The following is a 20,401-nucleotide window of genomic DNA, read 5'->3' on the forward strand; positions in this document are numbered from 1 at the left end:
TGCAGGACTCGACATCTGTGATGCTTCTTGATTGGGAGCTACGCAATTGGGACAGCCCACTGCACACCCCCCGTATTCTCGGCTTGAGCAGAAGCCTGTATGCATGGCAGTACGCTGTAACCACTTCTGTACGTTGCATTTCCATTGGCAGGGCTTCTCGTCATTTTTTCATAACTGATTAATCCACTGTCTGTTTGCTGAAGTTATAATAACTAGCCACTGCGGGAGCCTGCCAATCCCCTTTGATTCCACAACAGACGCAACTGCAGTTGGCGACTGGTGGCACCACATCTAAAGCTAAAATGTCTGTTACAAGCGAGATTGTTGATTAAAATTCAAGGATGTACTTTACAACCAACTGCCTTCCACACCTGATGTCTGTTATAAAAAGGGTCAATTTAATGAGAAAGATAGGGCAGCCAACCATCTGGGTGAATAGTGTCTCTTGTACCTAACTGCCTTAATAATGAGGTTCAACTGTACAACTTTAGAGACTACCTGAGATTAATTGAGTGATGAAAATGGTATTGATGAGCAACTGGTTTATTTCTCATGTAAAAGTCTGCTTCTTGTTTCAGAGGACAGTTAGGGACGACGTCATAAGAACAGCAACAAGACAGGATGGAAAAAAACTTGAACAATTTATTGCAAGAACCTAGACTACTTCACCGGCCCCAGAGTGCATGCCCAACATCTTCCTGAAGAATGCAAGGTAGCCGGGCTTGGTCTCTGCGTTGGTTGGTAGAAAGTGGCCCCCCGGGTGATACAGAACGTTTGGCGACATGAAGAAGGGCAGGATCTCCGTCGCTTGTGCTGCAAGCCAAGGGACAGATTGTTTTTTCTCTTAATTATGGTGTTTAAGGGGAGACGTGGCAAGTAAAATGACTTTTTTATTTATGAACAAAATTGAATCAAATTAGGAGCATTTATGCAACTAGCCATTCTAACAACAAAACTGAAATCGGTTTAATATACCGTCTATACTTTCTAACTTTGAAGAATAATTACCTGAAACTTGCATTCAACATAATTAAGTAATTAGGCAAGAAGTCAACAAGATTTTTACGTCAGCGTGATCAGGAAGGTCTATTCTGTGCAAGGAAGTTATTAGATTATTGCTATAGTATTTCCTTTAGGAATAAAGAAAGAACAAGAAGAGTTTCAGCTTCCTTTCGAAGTCAGAAATGGTTTCATGTCAAAAAGAAAGTGAAACTTCTTTTTGAATACCTAAAGGAAATAAAGCAATAATCTAATAGCTACCTTGGACGAAACAGACCTTTCTGATCACGCTGACATAACAATCTTGTTGAGTTCTTGCCTAAGTAGTTAAGTAATCTTGGAGCAACTTTGTGAAGGTAATAGGTCTGGTAACCTGAAAAGTGTAGAAGATATTTTTAAACTGACTCAAGTTTTGATATTAGGTTAGTTGACTACATAAACCCTCCTAATTTTAATAAATTTGGTTCATAAATAACAGAAATAGCTTTACTTGCCACAAAATAAAACTTTTGATTTGAAAGAACTTGCTTTGGTAGCCACAAAGATGTCTTTTTAACCGGAAAAAACAAAAAACTCGAAAAATCGTCAAATTTTCGAATTGCGTGCTGCAGTGACATAATATGGGCAGAACTGACGCGATATACGCTAACACTAAAATTGTAGTCATCGGTTTGTAATTGTACGGCCCCTTCAATGCACCAAGACAAAACCTGGGCTAAGAGACGTGCCGTAGTGAAGGACTCCGGATTGATTTTGACCACAGCAGCAGGCATTCTGGTGTCCACCCCTAGGTGTGACAATTTATGCCTGCTGGCAGACCTTGCTTTCCTTTCCTTTTTTTCTCGACAATAAATTCATTCTGGGGATCTTTAGTGTGCTCAGAAATCTCGACACATGGGCACTTTTGCTTTTTGCCTCCATCAGAAAAGCAGCCACGGCGGCCGGGACCGAACCAAGCGATACACTGAGCCAGATCATGTATTTTTTGCTTCAAGCCTGTGCCGACAATGGCGCTTTCGTGTACAGCATGCGAGTGGTGCGACCTGCTATCTTTTATGCTGCTTCAGCGGCCGATACTGCGTATGATCAAAGGTACTCGAAAGGGTGAATGAATTGTTTATTTGACCAAAGAAGCACACTTTTCAACGCTGTTTCAGATTTCATTTGACAGCAAATAATGCTTTGCTTGTTTCAAAATACATAATTAAATCCGGAACAGTTTTCTCTAACTCCCATTCCTTCTTTTTTTGTTTTTGTGACACAAAAAAACCATACCACACATCGTGATGACGGACCATCTACAAAGTAATATGAGCAGGTGTGGTGATGCCACTTGGAGAAAGAGCAGAAAATAGCCGCCCAATTTAAACAGACGCTATAAACCGACATCAACAGTAAGGAGCAGCAAAAGCTCTTGTGTACACTTGAAGAAATCTTCGAAATGAAAAGTAGTACATGCCAAACAATTTAACCGAAATTGATATTCCAACAAGTCTCACCACCAGTTGTAGTGAAGGCAGCCTGCTTAATTGGGTATAAGAGCGTAATTTTGTCCATTAAAAAGAAAAACAACAAAAAGAACACCTGCTCAGCAGAAATTCCTCCGTTGACTAAAAAGTTAAAGTTAACACGTTCCCAACTTATAGTTTGTTTCATTAAAACACTTAAACAACCAACATGAATCCTGTTCCACTGTTAGAAGATTATAAATGCCACAGATACAAGTGCAAGATGTGCATGGTGTTGCCCATTTTTTACATTTTTGCCATTTTATACATTATTAATTAAAGCTACTGCTGCTATTGCGAGTAGCACCACACAACATGCTGTGCGTGCAAAAAATGGCCTTAAAAGGCAGCATTGCTCTCATGGAAAGGAACAGAGCGCTCCTACAAAAGAGACTTGCGAGTCATGGCCAGCATATATGGGCGCACTTGCATAACACAGGCATGGGCGTCCGGAAGGGGGGCGGGGGGTAAAGTCGAGATTCGGATATTTTTATGCACTACAAAAAAGCTGCACAGCTTGGTTGGCCCATAAATAAAATAACTTTGCCCTGAAGGATGGAAGAGAGGAGAAAACGGCACCAGCGTTACCCCCTTTGTCTCGTCCTTTAGCGCAAAAGTTTTTTCAGTTATGTACGCGAACCACCTAGCCCAACAATCTACGCTACTCAAATGATTAGCCCACTCAGGTCCTGAGTATCCGTATGGAACGGCCTTCAGGACTGCGGTCAACATTGCACTTTAGGCACTGACTAACATTGCCAGTCATATGACGGCAGTGAAACAGACTGCCTGTGCTGGCTATTGATGATAGTGAACAATTCTGAAAGGTTTGACGTTTTTCTTATGTTTTTTTTTTCAAACTTTATGCAGTCTTACCACAAGAACTTCAGTTTTCGGACAAATTTGCAGCTATATCTAGCTTAAAATCTTCACCGCTACACTTAGTAGGGAGAGTGTAACATCCTCCAGTGCCATGGAGGAGAACCTCTTCATTCCTCCATGTCCCGTGCCGTCCCATCACCTTGTACACCCTTTCCTTCGAAATAGCGAAATGTCGGCACCACCCAAGCCCCGAAACAAAACCTATAAATCAGTCCCTCAAAACGCTTGTATGCCTGTACTGCATTGAAAGTCAGGGAGGTCAGAAGTATTTTTATTGTGTGAGCCATTTCAACAGACTTCATCACACGTCATATCGCAATTTGCCCAGAAAAACCCGCGGTGTCTTATTCAAGGAAGATTGACAGAGTGCAGCTGTGTGTATGTGAACGTATTGTGCTGTGTGCAATGGGCGCGAGTTGAGAACGCTCCCGCAGTTAGACTGACCTTTACAAAGTGACAGTAACTTGTCGCATTTTCTTTATTAACTTCATTTCTTTGTTTGGTAATAAAATGCAATGTATATTCTACAAGTCTGGTTCTAATTCGCTGTTTGTAATTTTTGTAACCACAAATAACGCCTCTTTGGTGGTACAAAACCATGCCCTCCCCTCACCCCCCCTCCCTCGCTGATGGATGCTTGTAAAAAGTTCTGCGGACGCCCTTGAACACAGGAGTTTTTCAGCCACGCACACATTGTTCTCGTCTAAAGAGTACAGTATGGCTTGCAGTGTGCTTTTGGCCCAACAACAGTGCACTGAAAATGTGGTTGCATCCAAGCAGACCCAGTCTATCCTGTTCTTCACGGCACAGTGTAAACTTGGGGCTGGCACCGAAGCATTTTCCGCGTGCATGTGCATGGGAAGTACCTGGGCATCTGGCGCTTACACATGCTACAGAAGTGCTTTACTGCAGTGACCACTTCTCTAGAGTCTGGTACACCTATGCCAGGCACAAGGCTCTGTTCCCTTGGGGGTACCAACCCAGCGTTTCCTGTGCACACCGAGTGCCATCTACTGCTTCCCTTGGAACACTCCCTCCATTCTTTTAAAGACAAAACACAAGTTTGGTTCATTAGAAAGATTGCTTCGTTAGAATCCTACTGACACCACTTTGAGTGCACGCTTTGCTCAAATAAGCTAGTGTATAATTAGGAAAAGAGGGAATGGCCATGTGACCCACTACCTCATTTCCCGCAACAGAACCTATGATGTCATATGTGGCAGCTCCGCAATTGGCTGAGGCCACCAAAAACAAACGCAAATTAGGCAGAGCTTACAAGCTTGCCGAATGAGCTATTTGCACTTAAATTTAGGGCGCATTCTTTTTATAGCAGTAAGAATGTTGGGGTAAACAGTGGAAGTTACGAAAGTAGACGTAAACGTAGCAGTACCAGTGCGTACTGCTGTTGCTACTATGCGCAGTATGTTTGTTGTAGCTGCACAGCAGTGCAACGCTCTGGGGTTGTCTCAGATGACACTGGCCGATTGGCGTAAGCCCCTTATGTGACCATATTTGTCGAGCAAACACTATGTTTCATGAAACAATTACTTTCTACCTTAACAAGAAGGTACAAATACGGTCAAAAACAAAGCAAAGCCAGAAAATGGCCTACCACAATATGGTGGCGCCATATAGGTTGACTAACAGTAAACAAGGCCCCGCAATCGGCTGCAGAGCAGTTCTTGTGATGTCATTGCAGACGTCGTGAAAACACACGATTGGGCGGGAGAATCAAAAGTTAAGCTCAAACTGATTAATTTCTCAGTGAATATGGCATCGTTTGCTTCCAGACAAGCGCTGGGGGCACTATAAAACACGAACTCTTTCGAATAAAACAAACTTGTATTTTGTCTGCATGGCCCCTTTGAAGGTGAAGGCTTTTGGAAGCTCAATGCTGTGTAGTACACACCCACCACCCAGACATGTGCGTACCTCAGCAATAAAACACCTTACAGCTTCACTTTGCTGCGTCCAGACATATCCTTCCTACACCCAGCTAGCCCGGCTGGCTACCGATTCACACTACACCGTCAAGAACGTAACAGATGCCTCCTTTATGAGGACCGGGCGGATACCTTTGCATTCAGTTGGGATATGTGGCACCATTTCTGATTTCTTCTGACAGTTATTCTTGCACTGTGAAGTGATTTAATTTATACTCTTAAAGGTGTGTTTTGTCTCCCACACCTTTACACCCTAGGGAAAACAAATAATACACTCTCTCGAATGGTTTTACAACTGACAAAGCACCGTGTAAAAGGTTGCTTCCTTGTGTTTTTTCTAAAGTGTAAGGGTGTTCGTTAGAGGCGGTGAAAATTCCCCTTCAGGGTGCAAATAATTTTGCACTGAGTGCCTGCTTCACAGTATAGAACTGATGCAAAATTTGAAGACTGGATCCGCTAGCAGCACGAATTTGTGCCGGCCAGTTCATTCCCAAAAATTCACGTCCGACATTTCCGGCCCGAGAAATTTAATGACAAGCTGTACTCGATATACCCCAGTTGCAAAACTTCCTATAGGCCGCATGTATCAAAAGCCAGTCTGTGGTTGTCCCTCCTGTTCTGGTGGCAAGCACTTGGGAAGTTGACTAGTCTGTTATCTGTTGGCACAAAGTTGAAATAGTACTCGAGTGCTTGTGGCTGCTGCATTAACCATAAAAGAAAAAAAAAATGTTGAAACTTGAGTAAATATTAATTAATCATTGTTTTCTCATTTGAGAAGCAAGCTTTATTTTATTATGTTGTGTTAATAAATGCACGACTAGCAAGGTCCAGCTTTTTAGACCCCTAGGTGCTGTGCCCATGCATTTGCCCCTCAGCTGCCCATGCCGCCCATATTCTGAAGCGGAGTTTTGAAACTGATGTATATCGAAAAACTTTGCTTTAAAGAGCATTTACATGCCTAATTTCAAGATGAAATCCCCTGAGAACACCTAGGGACATTTTATGCTTAGAAAACAAAAGTTTGGTTCATTCAAAAGACTGCCTCGTTAGAATCATGCTGACACCACTTTTAACATAAACTTCGCTCAAATAAGCTACATAATTAGGAAAAAATGGAATGGCCATGCGACCCCCTCGCTCATTTCCCGCAACAGAACCTATCATGTCATATGTGCCCAGCTGTGAGATTGGCTGAGGGTGGCAAAAGCAAACGCAAATTAGGCAGAGCTTATAAGCTAGCTGAACGAGCTATTTGCGCTTAAATTTAGGGCACATTCTTTTTAAAGCCGTAAGAATGGGGGGACAAACAGTGTAAGTTACGAAAGTAGACGCAAACGTAGCAGTACCGATGCGTACTGCTGTTGGTACTGCGCGCACTATGCTTGGTTTAGCTGCACAGGACTGCAGGGCTTCGGGGTTGTCTCAGACGACACTGGCCGACTGACGCAAGCAACGGTGTATTACGGGACCATATTTGCTGAGCGAGCACTGTTTCACGGAACGAATATTTTCTCCCTGAACAAAACAAGGCAGGTTTAAATACGCTCAAAAACAAACCAAACGCAGAAAATGGCTTGCCACAGTATGGTGGCGCCATCTAGGTTCACTAACGGTAAACAAGGCTTTCCAATCGGCTGCAGAGCTAGGGTCCACCCTAGCAGTGGTCGGTTCCTCTGATGTCATTGCAGACCACGATAACGCACAATTTAGTGGGAAAATAAAAATTTTAAGTTAAACTAATTAATTTCTCAGTGAATAAAGCATTGTTTGCATTCGGGCGAGCGTTGGGGGCACTATAAAACACGAAATGTTTCGAGTAACACCATCTTGTATTTTGTCTTCATGGATCCTTTAAAGCAATGAGAAGGCTGCATAACAAACCTCAGAAACCGCTGTAATCACCTCTGTAAGAAGAAGAAAGCTTCCTTAAAAGGCATTGCAGTGGTAGCACGGGAACTTTGAAAAGTTGATCAATCTTCTAAATGTTCCAAAAACAAAAAGAAGGAATTGCGACTGGAAATTGACGAGGGTTGCCCGTAATTTTCTGAGAAAAGCGGTTCTTGAAGCGGTCCACAGACTTCCTTATCTAGAGGGTGTTGGCCACGCCTTCGCTATGGCTCCATCACATTGCCAGTGCGCCTTGTTGGCCCATAGCCAGAAGAAAAAGTGGCCGCATATCTGCCCCTTTCGTTGCAAATGTCGACAAAAAATGATGGTCAACTGGCGCCCCTTCCAAGTAAAAGCCTCCCTTCTCTTTCTCACTCATCTCTCAGGCTGTCCCAACCTCGTCTCATTCCTCCCGAGATAAAACGCTAGAGGTTTGCTCAAGTCAATTTAAATTTACGGCGTTCCACTGCTCCAAGTCGGGTTCCTCGATGCCAGCGCTGCCATACGGCGGAGACTCGCGTGAATCGAGCGCCCTACTACAATGTTTATACAACCATGTTGCCCTACTCCGCAGGCATTTCAAGCGGAACGTGGAACCTATGTAGTGGAACCTTTTGTTGACATTGCCGTTTGATTTCTTAGGTAGTGTGGGCAACAGCAGGCGACGGGTTTGTGCAATTGATGTAGTATTTCATTTGCTATTGCAAAAACCAAGCATCCGTGAATTATTTAATAGAGGAAGACAAAATTATCTCTTATGTATTGATTTTCTGCCTTATATTTGCGTAATGTATTGTTCTTGGTCAACAGTGTTGAAAAGTATGAACATAAAAACCGGACTCAGACGTTTAGATTTGGCTGTGAGTATATAAGACTATTGTGCAGATTCTGCTTCACTTTGGCCTGGTGGCTGAATCGAGTGACTGACAGACACACAGACAGACAGAGAGACAGACAAACAGACCAAAATTTCTGCATCTGAGTAGCTAAGGAAAGACTATCGTCGTTAAAAGCAGCTCCAACAGCTCCTCCCTTCCATCTTCCAAAAGTGTGCAAAACCACCAGAAGGTGCCGATCATCACCTTTCCCTGCAGGCGCACGTGCGCTGCGGAAAAGCCTGACGCCGCTTTAGAAGGCAGCCAGCGTTTTTTGCGAATGTGGGTATAAGACCACCAAGTGTGGTATGGCTGACGCCGAGTTTATGTGAAGGACACATTTTGTGCATGCTTTTAATGGGGCATTTCTCGTAGTGAAGGGGGTACATGGGTCTTTGATCAAAAACTTTATTTTTACAGTTATAATAATGAAAACTGAAGGACATATGTATTTTTCATTATGAGTGTAAATATAAAACTTGTTTTTCTGTAAAACAACAACATTCAAATTTATTTGGATTTTTATATTCGATTTTATGCCAGCTTTTGTAAAAACTGCTGGAGGGATGCAGCTGAACAAGGTACCAGTGAACTGTGCACAAACAAAAGAGTGCAAAAAGATGGACAGTATCATTCTATCTGGTCTGTAGCAAAAGTTACGACCGTTTGAAGTTTTGTCTTGGAAGGCAAAATTGGTTTTTCTGGTTCCCACCTTCCTAGCCCAAGAGTGAGTGAGTGAGTGAAAAGACTTTATTTGATTATCCGGCGGATGACTATCCTAGTCCCATGAGGGGAGGGTCATCGCGATGCGGCCACACATCACCACGGTGTGGTGTCCTTTACTCGGCAAGCAGCCCTCGCTACTCCCGCCTTCTGGCACCCGCGCCTGCCCCTGTGCTGGGGTGTTAGCGAGCACCTGGCGCTTTCGCTCGGGCGCTGCTTTTCGAGGGCAGCCGAAATCCACTGGGCGGCCCGTATCTGTCTTGCTCTGAACCTACATGACTTTGTTAAAATGGATTTTAGGGGGGGCCACGAACACAAAATACAGCCTCGTTCAGTTTGAAAAAGCCAGCCTTTGGTATCCCCCTCAACTCCATTCCAGCCCCAAAAGACGCTTTCAGCATCCATAACACATGGGGAGGAACTGGAGGAAGCTCATCGCATTACCATCTTATGCAGCTCAAGCTCACACCAAACGGCATGGCTACAGGCTACTGCAGCAGGATAGGACAAGCACCACTTTGTTGACGTCCATAAAGGCCACAGCCGTCACTTTTTTTTAGCGCTTGTGCACATTTATAGAGTGGCAACCTTGCTTTTCAACATGGTAGAGCAAGCTGCAGGCGGTTTCAAACTTGTTACTGCTATCCTGCCTTCTTCTATGTGGGCCATTGACTTGGGCAATGCTGGCTGCCTTACACACCTTGAGCGCGGCCTGTAGAGGCGCCACTGAAATTCCCCTAGCAGCCCGTTTCGAAAGCAGCCGCGGGAGTCTCCGTCCCGCTCCCCACTATCGCCGCTGCTTTTACGACACATTCACGACTGAGATTTACGATTTGTGGGCGTTGCAAATTCATGTTAATGTGGAGCAGTCACTCTGTTCGCAAATGGGGTGTGTTTATGAGAGTTTAAATGTTTCTGACGCAATATTAGTGTGGGACATTCGGCCTGCATAAGCGCCAGGTGTGTTTCACACGTCAGCGTCGCAGAACCGGCGTATGCATAGAGCTGATTGTAGTTACACTACCCTGAAATTCACTAACAGTGTCTTGGTAACCAGCGTTTCCTCAGATTGTCATGCTACGGCTATACACTATGATGTAAATCGGTTTTGTGCGCTTACATAATATAGCGGAGCACTCATACCTGACAGCACGCCAGTTACGTTTGCCAATATCATACTACATGTATTGATCACCACCATTTACAAGCCAGTGTGTCTTAATTTCGCGAACATTCAACGAAAGTGCAATGAAATAATGCAAACTTATACTCGTGGATCAGCACACGACAGAGTCGTCTTGTCGTGAGGTGAGGGTGAGCGCCCGTAAACATTCATATGCTACATACTCGTATATCCTCCGCGAGCAGCGCGGAGACGGACTTTGAATATAATCCGCGTCCGCAACTATACGCTTCTTCGAAACATCGTCATATGGCACAGGGCGCCTGAAAAAGCAGTAACTGAAATCAGGGGCCCTCTTCAGATACCGCAGCCTTCCAACCACATCTTTCATCGGTTGTGAACTGCCTACACTGTATACTTACAAAAATGCGTCCGCAGAACAATCAGCTGCTCATTGAAGTCGAAAAACAAAAGGGAAGTGAATGCGAGATTTGCGTGTGTGATCCCTAAAACGTTCATTGCTTGATTTTGCTCCGCATTTGTACACAGCATTCGCCTCCCACCTCCCCCCACACATGTCTCGCGAAATAGCAGTGCATTTCGCGTCTAGTTGGTCTGGTGAGTTCTACCTGGCTTAAGTTTCGACGAACGTCTTTAGCATATTAGAAGCTGCACTGTGTTTTTTCATTACTTTTAGAGCTACTATGTTTCTTCCGGACTAGCACAGCGTTTATTTTTCCGTTGTTTCATTAACTTTCCTTGGTTCTTGCTACAAGGCATGAGTGGGCACATATTTAACGAAGCTTAGCCTTGAACTTAACATTTTCGCATGGCTTATATTCTCGGAAAAGGCATGTTATTGTCCGGGACTGGGTAATCATATCCCCGAAACATATTTTTCTGCGAAGTATATATTCGAAACGAAGCCGCATTCGCTGACCGCGCTGCAAACGAAACCAACCTCTCACTGTGCCAGTATCAGGTCTAAACGAGGCGACAGTAGAATTCACTTGTGCCTGACGTATTCGAAGGTGACAGTGGTGATATGCTGCTGCCGTCGCCTACGCTCGGAAGAGCGGCGACGAAGCGTGCATAACCGCATCCTCGGGTAGCCCTTGTTGGCGTTCCAGTACGCCACGAAGACGCAACTGCTTTTTAAGTGACCTGAAGGTACTCTTTGCTTACAGACATCACCATAACGAGTTTTATTGGGCACGGAAATGCGAAAAGAAGCGAAACAGAACTGAAACACTGCACGAGCCCCTATCATCCACGCAGCGCAAATCCCGTAAACGTTGCGGAGAAGCGGCGACAGGCGGCGCCGCGATCGCGAAGCTCGAGGCGTATACTGTCGCGATAAAAACTTACACTTTTGATCTGGCAGAAGCACCTTATTGAGTGCAAGCGTGCTGATCGACACACACACAATGAATGCACGCATGCTGTTCGGCAGTAGCCAGCTAGCATATCCCAAGCCAAAGCTGTGCCGTGAGTCACCATGTGTCGCCCCCTGGTGGTTTGGCTGCGAGGCTGCCTCCACAGCTGCCTGCTGCACAGTCTTTTTCGTAAACAAATATGGTGGCTATGCAAGTGCACTGTGGCACAAGTTAACGCACTCAGTCCGAAGAAAATGCATTTGAGCACTTCCCAAACACTTTTCCCCTCAAATTGGTAGATAAAATGCCGACCGGACTCGCAGTGAACTTCGTTAACGCAGGATCACTTTTCAAAAACATTTCGTTGCCATGAGATATGAAATACACGGAGGTTTATGAATGTCTGCCAAGGATTGAAAAATATTTCGTTGCCGTGGGAATTTCATACTCGTGAGATTTCGTTATCGCGGGGATTGACTGTAATTTTTGCATTTTTACGGCTAAAAAACGTCTTTCGTGGCTAGAATGGAACTGAGAGAGTCACCAGAGGCTAGTTCTTTCCCACTGGAGCAAGTTGCATTTTGTCTTCACGGTCCAAGTTGAGAAGCAGAGTGGCCAGTGAGCAGGAGGTACCTTTGGGTATGATGAGGTCCCCTTCACCCACAACGTGCAACGTAGGCACCTTGATGAGGCCCTCCTTGGCAAAGAGATGATCGTGCGCACTCGAACGGCTCCGGAACCCAGCCACGAGCACTCCAAACTTGAAGCTGCACTCCATCTCTGCGAACGGTCGGAAAGCGCACGCACTCTTTTTATTATCGTAGAATATACCACATGTGCCTGGACACGAGCAAAAATTTGTTGACACAGAAGTCACAAGGTATTATTATCATTATCATCATGATCTGTGATCTGGGAAGTTAGTAAGGGTACAGTAAACTAGAATATTGTAATATAGTGGCAAAAGCGACACCAGCAAGTTGAAGCCAGAAATCCGGAAATCCGCTAGGGGCGCTGCTGTAGAATACTGGAGGGGATGCAGTGTAGTGGATAGTGTGTCCCCCTCCTAATAGGAATTGGCATTCATGGGTTCAAACTACAGTGTAGAACTTCCCTTTTTTTTTGCATATGCGTAGAAAACGTGCATATGCACGTTCCTGTCATGCACGGGGGGGGGTCATTGCCAGCGGGGGTGAATTGTTAGCAGTATTTCCGTTGATGACAATGGCTGGCCACCCTTTCTTGGGAATGGAAGAGTGCCACTTGAAAAGGATGTCCTCTGTAAGGGCCACCCTGGTAGAAGCCTTGTGGATAAGAACCTGGAGTCCACGTAGCAGTCCTGGAGGTACAGGGTAGTTAGCCGTTGGTAGGGATGTGGCTTTGGCTTTGAGCTCTAGACATTGCTTGTAGGCGTTAGGGGCTTCAAAGGTGTCAAAACTGGGGTCGTGATGAGGTAAAACTTGGTGAGAGCGGGTGCAAATAACATCACTCGCCAGGGCGCATGCCGCTTCCTTGAAAGAGTTAACGCAGTGTCCTGCCACCCAGTTGAACCAAATTTGAATTCCTTTAGTATGATCAGAGTCCGTCAGTGCTTTTCTGGTCGTGAAACTTCGCCGTCACGCTATGGGAGAGCTTTGTACGTTGCCCAGGGAGGCCGCGCCGCAGCACTGGCGTTGAACGTAGGGCAGCCGGCGAAGCGGTCGGAGGGGAGTGCGGCGCGTAGCAGACGCTCCTTGCTGTGTTAGCAGGGCTCGTTTGCTTGACCTGTCGCATAAAGCTGAAATGGTCCCATTGCTTTATCAGTGCTGAGAAGTGCTCTGTGAACGATCATGCCGTGTACTTGCTGCATGCCTGGCTGCCGTTCTGGCTACAGAGAAAGCGACGAGAAGGCATCACTATTTCGCTTTCCTTCGGACGCCGAGCAGACCGTGAAGTGGAAACGAGTCATTCCCCGGCAGGAAGTTTCCGGATTTTGTTTCGACTCACCGCATGCTCGTGTCTGTGAAAAACATTTCAGCACTGCTGACGTCATTTGGTATGACGAGTGCGTCGTGAATGGAGGAGTCCTATCGCTGCGACGTGAGTTACCAAAGCTGCGAGCAGGAGCGGTTCCAAGTATATTTGAAGCCCTCCCCGCATATCTTTCGAAGCGGGAAGCTCACCCCAGGTCTGTGACGCGGCAGCCGCCTGCAAAACGACGCCGTGTCTCGCCAGATATCTGCGGAACAGGGGACACATCGAAAAACTGCAACCTAAGAACCGCGAACGCAAGTTTACGTGTGAATGAAGGTAAGTTCCTCAGAAGTTGCCACTTTTTTGCAGAGTCAGCTGAATTTACACTGATAAATTGTAAATACAACAGCTCGTTTTAAGATGAGACCTTTTAACCTTTGCAGGGGATGAACAGAGAACACACACAACCGTGGATAAAGCCTGCCAAACAGAGAAGCCAGTGCCTTCATACGGATTAGAAAAGTTGAGGGCGCAACTTCGAAGCACGAAGCGTCAGCTTCAAGAGTGTCAATTAAAGGTGGCGAAAATGGCAGGTCGCACAAAAAAACTGAGCGTATTGGAGGGGAGGTTTCAGAAACTGTCTAATCGCAAGAAACTAATCTTCGACCAGTGCCTAATGAAGGCAGACACGACATCAGTGAAGGCGGCTCGGTAAGTTTCAACATGTGGCCCCGCAAAAGAGCCTGATTGTACACCAACTATGCTTCTTTCTAAACATTTTCCTAGTTTTTTCAAGCTGCCTGTAAATGCATTCCCTACAAGGATTGGGGTACTGCTGCAGTGTTGCATAAATAGTGCCTGATACAACCAATGCACGAATTCTTTGCACACTGCCTGTTGTAGACTGTGTAAGTTTGTTCTATGGCCGGATCTCACACATAATGACTTCTCTCATTTTTACCTTACATAGACTTAATTACGTTGCACTCTGGTTGCACGCACATATGCACTTGGAATTATATTTTGTGTTGTTTGCTTGTTAGATTTTTACCAATGCGGCTGCTCGTTAGCATGTTTGTGATTGCGGCAACCTGCACTTTTTACCCTCAGATACAAGAAGGAGTGGCTGTACGATTGCCTGCTACTGAAAATAAAATCCACCTCTGTGTACACATTCCTCCACGAAAATCAGTATCTCCCCCTGCCACATCATCGCACTCTTTACGCCTACCTAAGAAGCCTGAAAGCTGAAAGAGAAGTTGCGACAAGCCCCTGAAAGGGAAACGCGAGGTTTGATACTGCTTATTGCATTTATTTTACATTAACTTGCGGTTGGATGTCGACACATATATTTTACTAAAACATTTTTTGCAGGTGTCCTCATGCTTGATGAGATGAGTGTGAGGAAGAGTGTCCACCTGAGGGAATCGGACATGGCACTTCTGGGGAAGGTCAACTTGGGTGAACACACGAGACCCACCGACCTAGTGAAGGATGGATACCATGTGTTGGTTTTCCTGTTCCGGCCATTTCTGGGGGGCTGGTCTCAAACCGTGGGCACCTTTTGTGCCTCTGGTGCTGCACCTGGCCCTATACTGGCTAAGCTGCTCCTGCAGTGTATTGTACACCTTGCCAATGTTGGTGCCATAGTTGACGCAGTAACATGTGACAACTCGACGTCGAACCGATCGGCTTTGAGCTTTTTGGGTAAAGTTTGAGCGTTCTTTCAGCAAAATTTACCGATTATATATCACAGTTTGAAAAACAACATCTTCTCCTGATCAGGTATCACCAGTGATAGCAAGAATCCTCAAACATCGTTCCAACACCCGTGTGACCTTTCCCGAGTAATTTATTCGGTTATCGATCCCCCCCACATCTTCAAGTGCATCTGAAACAATCTCTTGAAGGTTGGAAAATTTCTGGTGAGAAGTAAACATGGCTCTTTTAAAACTTCACGTAGATAATGAAAATGTGATATAATCTTTTTGTGAATGTCACAGCTTCCACATGGTGAAGAAGTGTTCTATGACCACTACCGGCCTTTGCTGGAGTATGAGGAGCAGCAGTCAGGGTTCCGGGCAGTGCCAAAGCTAACGAAGGCCCACATCTCTCCAAACGCCTTCCAAAAAATGAGTGTAAAGCTTGCAGTGCAGGCGAGTGAATGCAAACACACGCCTGATCCGATCAATGAAATCATTAATTTGTCTATGTTGCGCATCGTCAGTCATGAAATCATTTCCTTCCCATTATAGCTTTTTAGTGAAACCACCGCAACAGCGATGGAATTCTATAGCAAGCAAGAGGAGTGCGCAAACTTGCGTCAGTATGTTGGAACTATAAATTTCACAAGACGTCTGAACGGTTTCTTCGACTGCCTCAACACAAGGAGACCTCAGGAAGTGCAGTACAATGAAAAAGATCACATTGCAGTAAGTTATTGCACAATAATAATTTTGTGACTGAAGTTGGTCTATTTCTGCTTCGATTAAATTGATGTTTGCCCGCCCTCCAGACCATAAAGGAGAACATCGCCTGGTCTACCTACATAGAAGACCTACCCAAACAGAGACAAGCCTGTTTTCTGAGCAAGCCTACATGTGCGGCCCTGAGAATAACCCTGTGTAGCACGTTGGCTCTAATTGAAACCCTTTTAAAGTCGGGCTTCCGCTACGTTCTGACTGGAAACCTCGGTCAGGATCCCCTAGAGGTAATTTGAGTGCTTTGAAAAAGATCTCAGTTCTGTCTTATCCACCTTTCTTTATTGTTCCAGCGTTTTTTCGGCACTGCGAGACATGTCGCTGGAGATGGTAGACAACCAACAGTGCAGCAGTTCTTGTTTATCTACCGAATGCTCTCGGTGAACAACTTGGTGCGGCCTCCAAAAGGGGCTTCAGTGGACGGAGACGGACCGAACCTACTGCTAAAGCTGCAGGGTCTCTTTCAGCTAAAGGAGGCAACAATTAGTCAGGCAAGTGACTGAATCGCTATCAAAGCAGGAAATATTTTCTACTCTAGTTAAAGTACCTTAGTTCCCCATTGTAAGCTGCAGTTTTTCCAGCAGACCTTCAATAGAGTCCCTGCGTATTCATTTATCTATTCAATAACATTTTTTTTCTTATCAGCGCTTGCGTAATTTTTATTTACACAAACGTCTTTTTCTTGCGTGCCGTTTTTGCACAAAACCACAGTCCTTCAATGCTCTCATAAAACTGAATTTCCTGCCGATGTCAACCGTTCAAAATGCTATTTCAGGTTGACACCCTTGCAGTGCTTCTTGACGACGTCCTCTTGTAGCCCAACGAGTGCCTGGACAGTGGTGAAGGGACCAGTGAATCCATGTCTACAAAGGACTCTATTCTCGAGTACTTGGCGGGCTATGTGGCAAAAAAATTTTCAACACTAAGTTGCACCAACTGCCGCAAGACCTTGCGGTGCCCATCACGCAAGCCAAGTGACCTAATTGCTCTCAAGACGAAAGGTTATCTCCATATTCCATCTATCCGACTACTGGACCTCTTAAAATAGGAGAAGAGCACATGGAACTGTGCACAGTGGAAAACATTGCGTGTTGCAATGTGTACGCCGACATTGTCGAGGGCATATTGTTGGACAGCCGAACTGCAGCTGCAAGTGTAGGATGCGCGCTGCATTTTGCGGGCACTACCGCGGAGGTCATACACTTTTTTCTGAAGTGCCGCTTGCATTTCTTTACAAGAGAAAAAAATAAGGCTTCGAAGGCAATGGTCCGCACAAAATGCCCGGCTAGTGGAGGCAGGAAACCCAGCCAATGAGAGCCGGTGCAGGTATATTTTTCTCCGCTTCGTCTTTTCTTCCTGTCTTCTTATCCTGGGAAGGAAGTGGGGAATAGGGTTCAGGCATACTGCCAGGCAATAATATAGCTCATGACACCACCTTTTTCCTTTGCGGGTACTTTGTTTCTCTCTTTTGCCAGAGAATTGAGCGTTTAATTAGTGCATGTCCGCGTATGAAAAAAAAAAAAAAAAAAACATTTTCACACCGGCTTGGCGGAAGCGTCATGAATGGAAATAAATCGCGCTTCAATATGTGCACAGCCACTGTAGAGTGAAAGCTCCTCGGCAATTGAACGAGTGCTGCAATTGTAGGATGCATATTGGTTTTTGTGGTTGCGACAGCAGAAAAGATCCACTTTTTTTGAGGTGCTTCCCGCATTTTTTCGCCCATAAAAACAATAAGGCTTCGAAGACGATGGTTCGCTCATATCGCCCAGCGAGTAAAGGTGAAGGCGAGGCCGTAAGAGCTGCTTTGGAGATTTCTTTTTTTTTTTTTTTTGCGACATTGTCTTCTCCTTCTTTTTTCTTTGCGTGGGGCAAAACTGGGGGGGGGGTTGGACATGTTAGTTGCTTTGTATATAACCAGGTACATCGGCGGACTGTAAAAAGAACTTTTAAAACGACTGCGTTTTTGTTTTGACATTTTTTTTTCTTTTTTATCACCCTGACGACGTTTGTTAAGGGAGTTATTTGCAAGAAATAACCTGGCTACGTAAAAGGCCCCGCCACCATAGGCCTGTGACTATGTCAACTGTGTTAATATCATAAAAAATAAATATGTAAATATGAATATATAACTGTTCGCTGTAAATGAGTTTCTTGACCGCGCACGCTTAACGAGCAATGTACAGAGCCGACAATTAATAAAAAATGCTTCAATTGCCATTTCCGTTCCAAATTTGAATTCTACAACCAACTTATTTTCATCAGAATCCAGAGACACTCTTGAGAGTAATCGTTAATTTATAGGCCTCAATTATGCCAGAGTCCGTCAAAGCACTGATGGACTCTGATAATGCCATGGCTTTCAGCGATTTGAAAAAAGAGCACTACGACATTGCTCTGCACCTCAATAAAGCGTCAAAGAAAGCCGTTGAAGACGCTGAGTCCGGAGAGCTGAAAAAAAAAAAAAAAAAAAATGTCCTCATGCGCAAACTTTTCCTTTCGCACCGTGTCGATATGTCTCCCCGCTTTTCGCACGGGATCGGTCCTAGCAGGTGTCAGAAATTAGTTCCGCATGTCCCTCACTATATTACCTCATTGCTAGTTAAAAAAATGTCTGGAACCTCGGCACCTACGGCATGCAAGCAGGCAGCACCCATGGCCAAGCCATTTAGGCTTTCATTGATCAAGAATTTTCTGCAGAAGCGAACAGAGACGTTTCCAGAGCTACGATGGCCTTGCTGTGAAATCGACTTCCAGGTTCGAGAGCTGCAGCTGGGCAAGGCTATGAGGAGGGGGGTGAAAGGTCAGGAAAGAATTTACACTATATTGGAACCCAACTACCCCTAAAGTCTGGGGACTTCTGAAAAATCAAGCACAGATAGCAGTCGGCAGTTTTGAGCGTGCGTTCTGCCACATACGGCTTCCCCGCAAGGGCTGCAATCCTGACGGCTTCGTTTTGTAGCCACAATTGAAGCCACAACTACCAACACTCCGTTTCTATCAAGAAAAGTGCCGCCAAACACGTACGCAAGTTCTGCCGCGCGCGGCTGAACGCGCGCTACGGCGGCGGCCGCCCGATGCCCTCTGTAGGATACCTCGATGAAAGACCGCTGTGCAGGGTGGAGACACCCTTTGAACGGTCCCGTGCCGCCCCTATTCGGTCGAAGTCCTCAACGCGCTGTTCTTTTCGTTTCCCACATGACGCAGCAACAAGAAACAGATACGATGGTTCAAACTTCGCCAGTAAACCGCGTTGTGGCGATAATTACAGTGCGCTTTTGATACAATGACTTGCTGCGGCGGCGAGCGAGCGACCCAAAATGGCGACGCAACGCATACGTGCCTCCACTCTATAGTGCATGAATTTAGGTACCCTAGGCCTCCGATCTGCGGCGGCGCCTCTCGCGGGAGCCTTTGTCCCCAAACGAAACTCGGCCAGGAGTTTCACGACCAGAAAAGCATTGACGGACTCTGGTATGATGTAGCCTCCTGACAAGCATCTTGATAGAAGTGCAGATGGAATCCTGATGAGGAACCAGGCTTAGTGTGAGGACTGCCTCCTGGCTCGCTGCGAACAAAGTTTCATGAGGCTGGTGGGAAGATGAGTCAAAAATTCAATTTGATGGACAGTGAGTGACATTGCTTTGAGTTGGAGGTGGGTAGACGAAGGCGCTGTTGGGTATTCCTGTTGACAGGTAGCACGAAATGGTGAATGAATGGCAGCTAATCTGGCAATATTCGAGGTTGAGTTCCAAGTGGCATCGGTATAAATGGCGCTATGGGCAATCCGCTCCGTAATTTCGGCCGTGCATCTGCGTTCCTTAGTACGGGGAAGTTTTGGAACTTTCACCGGGAGTAGCTCCGGGTTAACGATGAAGTTGCCCCATGGCAGAAGCCACAAAGGAATGGGATGTTGTGGTGCACTGATAGGTGGCAGAAGTGCAAATGGCGCACGGCCGGCCAGAGTGGATGCTCGTTGGAAGTTGTGGCCTTCCTGATGGGTTCGAATGATTTCCGTAAGAGGAGGGAGTTGGGCACATTTGTATGTCTCCTCCAGCTTTGCATATTTCATTTTCATTTTATTCTCATTTATTCAAGACAATCGTCATTACAAGTTTGTCTTGGGTGGCGTGGCTAAAGGCAGAATTAACGCCTGACAAGGCCACGACGCCCATTCAACAACTGGAGACAATCATTATGCAGTGCACTAACTGTGAGCATAAAAAATATTGACAAACGAAAGCAAATTGCTCAACTACGCACAAAACATGTCGATACAGTACAACAGTAACACACCGAGAAATCCCTTTAAAAGCAATAAAGAGTTCATTTTTTGGACACTGGAGATAATATACCATAATAGTGATTGTTTTACAGCAAAAGCAAAATAACTTACACCAACAAGTCAGAAACTAAACAGTCAACCAGAACAGAAATCACAAAGGACCATAAGATGACCACACAGTTGGGAGGTTTTCATTCGATATAAAACGAGACAAAACAGTACAGTGCTAAATCAATTTTCCGCAAGGAAGAGAGCTTTCATAGATTTTTTAAAACTGTGTTTTGAAACATAGGTATGTAAAAGATCTAAGATCACAGGGTACTGATTCAGTAACCCGGGTATTTGAGAAGCTAATCGCTGCTCCCCA

General features: G+C 45.3%; 1 protein-coding gene across 1 annotated transcript in view; it reads right to left on the bottom strand.

The window, feature by feature from the left end:
* Positions 1 to 626: 626 nt before the first annotated feature.
* Positions 627 to 20,401, bottom strand: part of LOC144173497 (esterase OVCA2-like) — a 34,186-nt gene continuing 14,411 nt past the window's right edge. The window contains exons 7-8 of the mRNA XM_077701897.1: positions 11,950 to 12,096; positions 627 to 813 (exon numbers count right to left, since the gene is read on the bottom strand). Of these exons, the coding sequence (XP_077558023.1) occupies positions 656 to 813; positions 11,950 to 12,096 (305 nt within the window). The 3' untranslated portion in view covers positions 627 to 655. The remainder of the gene's footprint in view (positions 814 to 11,949; positions 12,097 to 20,401) is intronic.

Source organism: Haemaphysalis longicornis, unplaced genomic scaffold (genome assembly GCF_048455015.1).
Source record: "Haemaphysalis longicornis isolate Haplotype H1 unplaced genomic scaffold, Haemaphysalis longicornis Haplotype H1 scaffold_3, whole genome shotgun sequence".
Classification (NCBI taxonomy): domain Eukaryota; kingdom Metazoa; phylum Arthropoda; class Arachnida; order Ixodida; family Ixodidae; genus Haemaphysalis; species Haemaphysalis longicornis.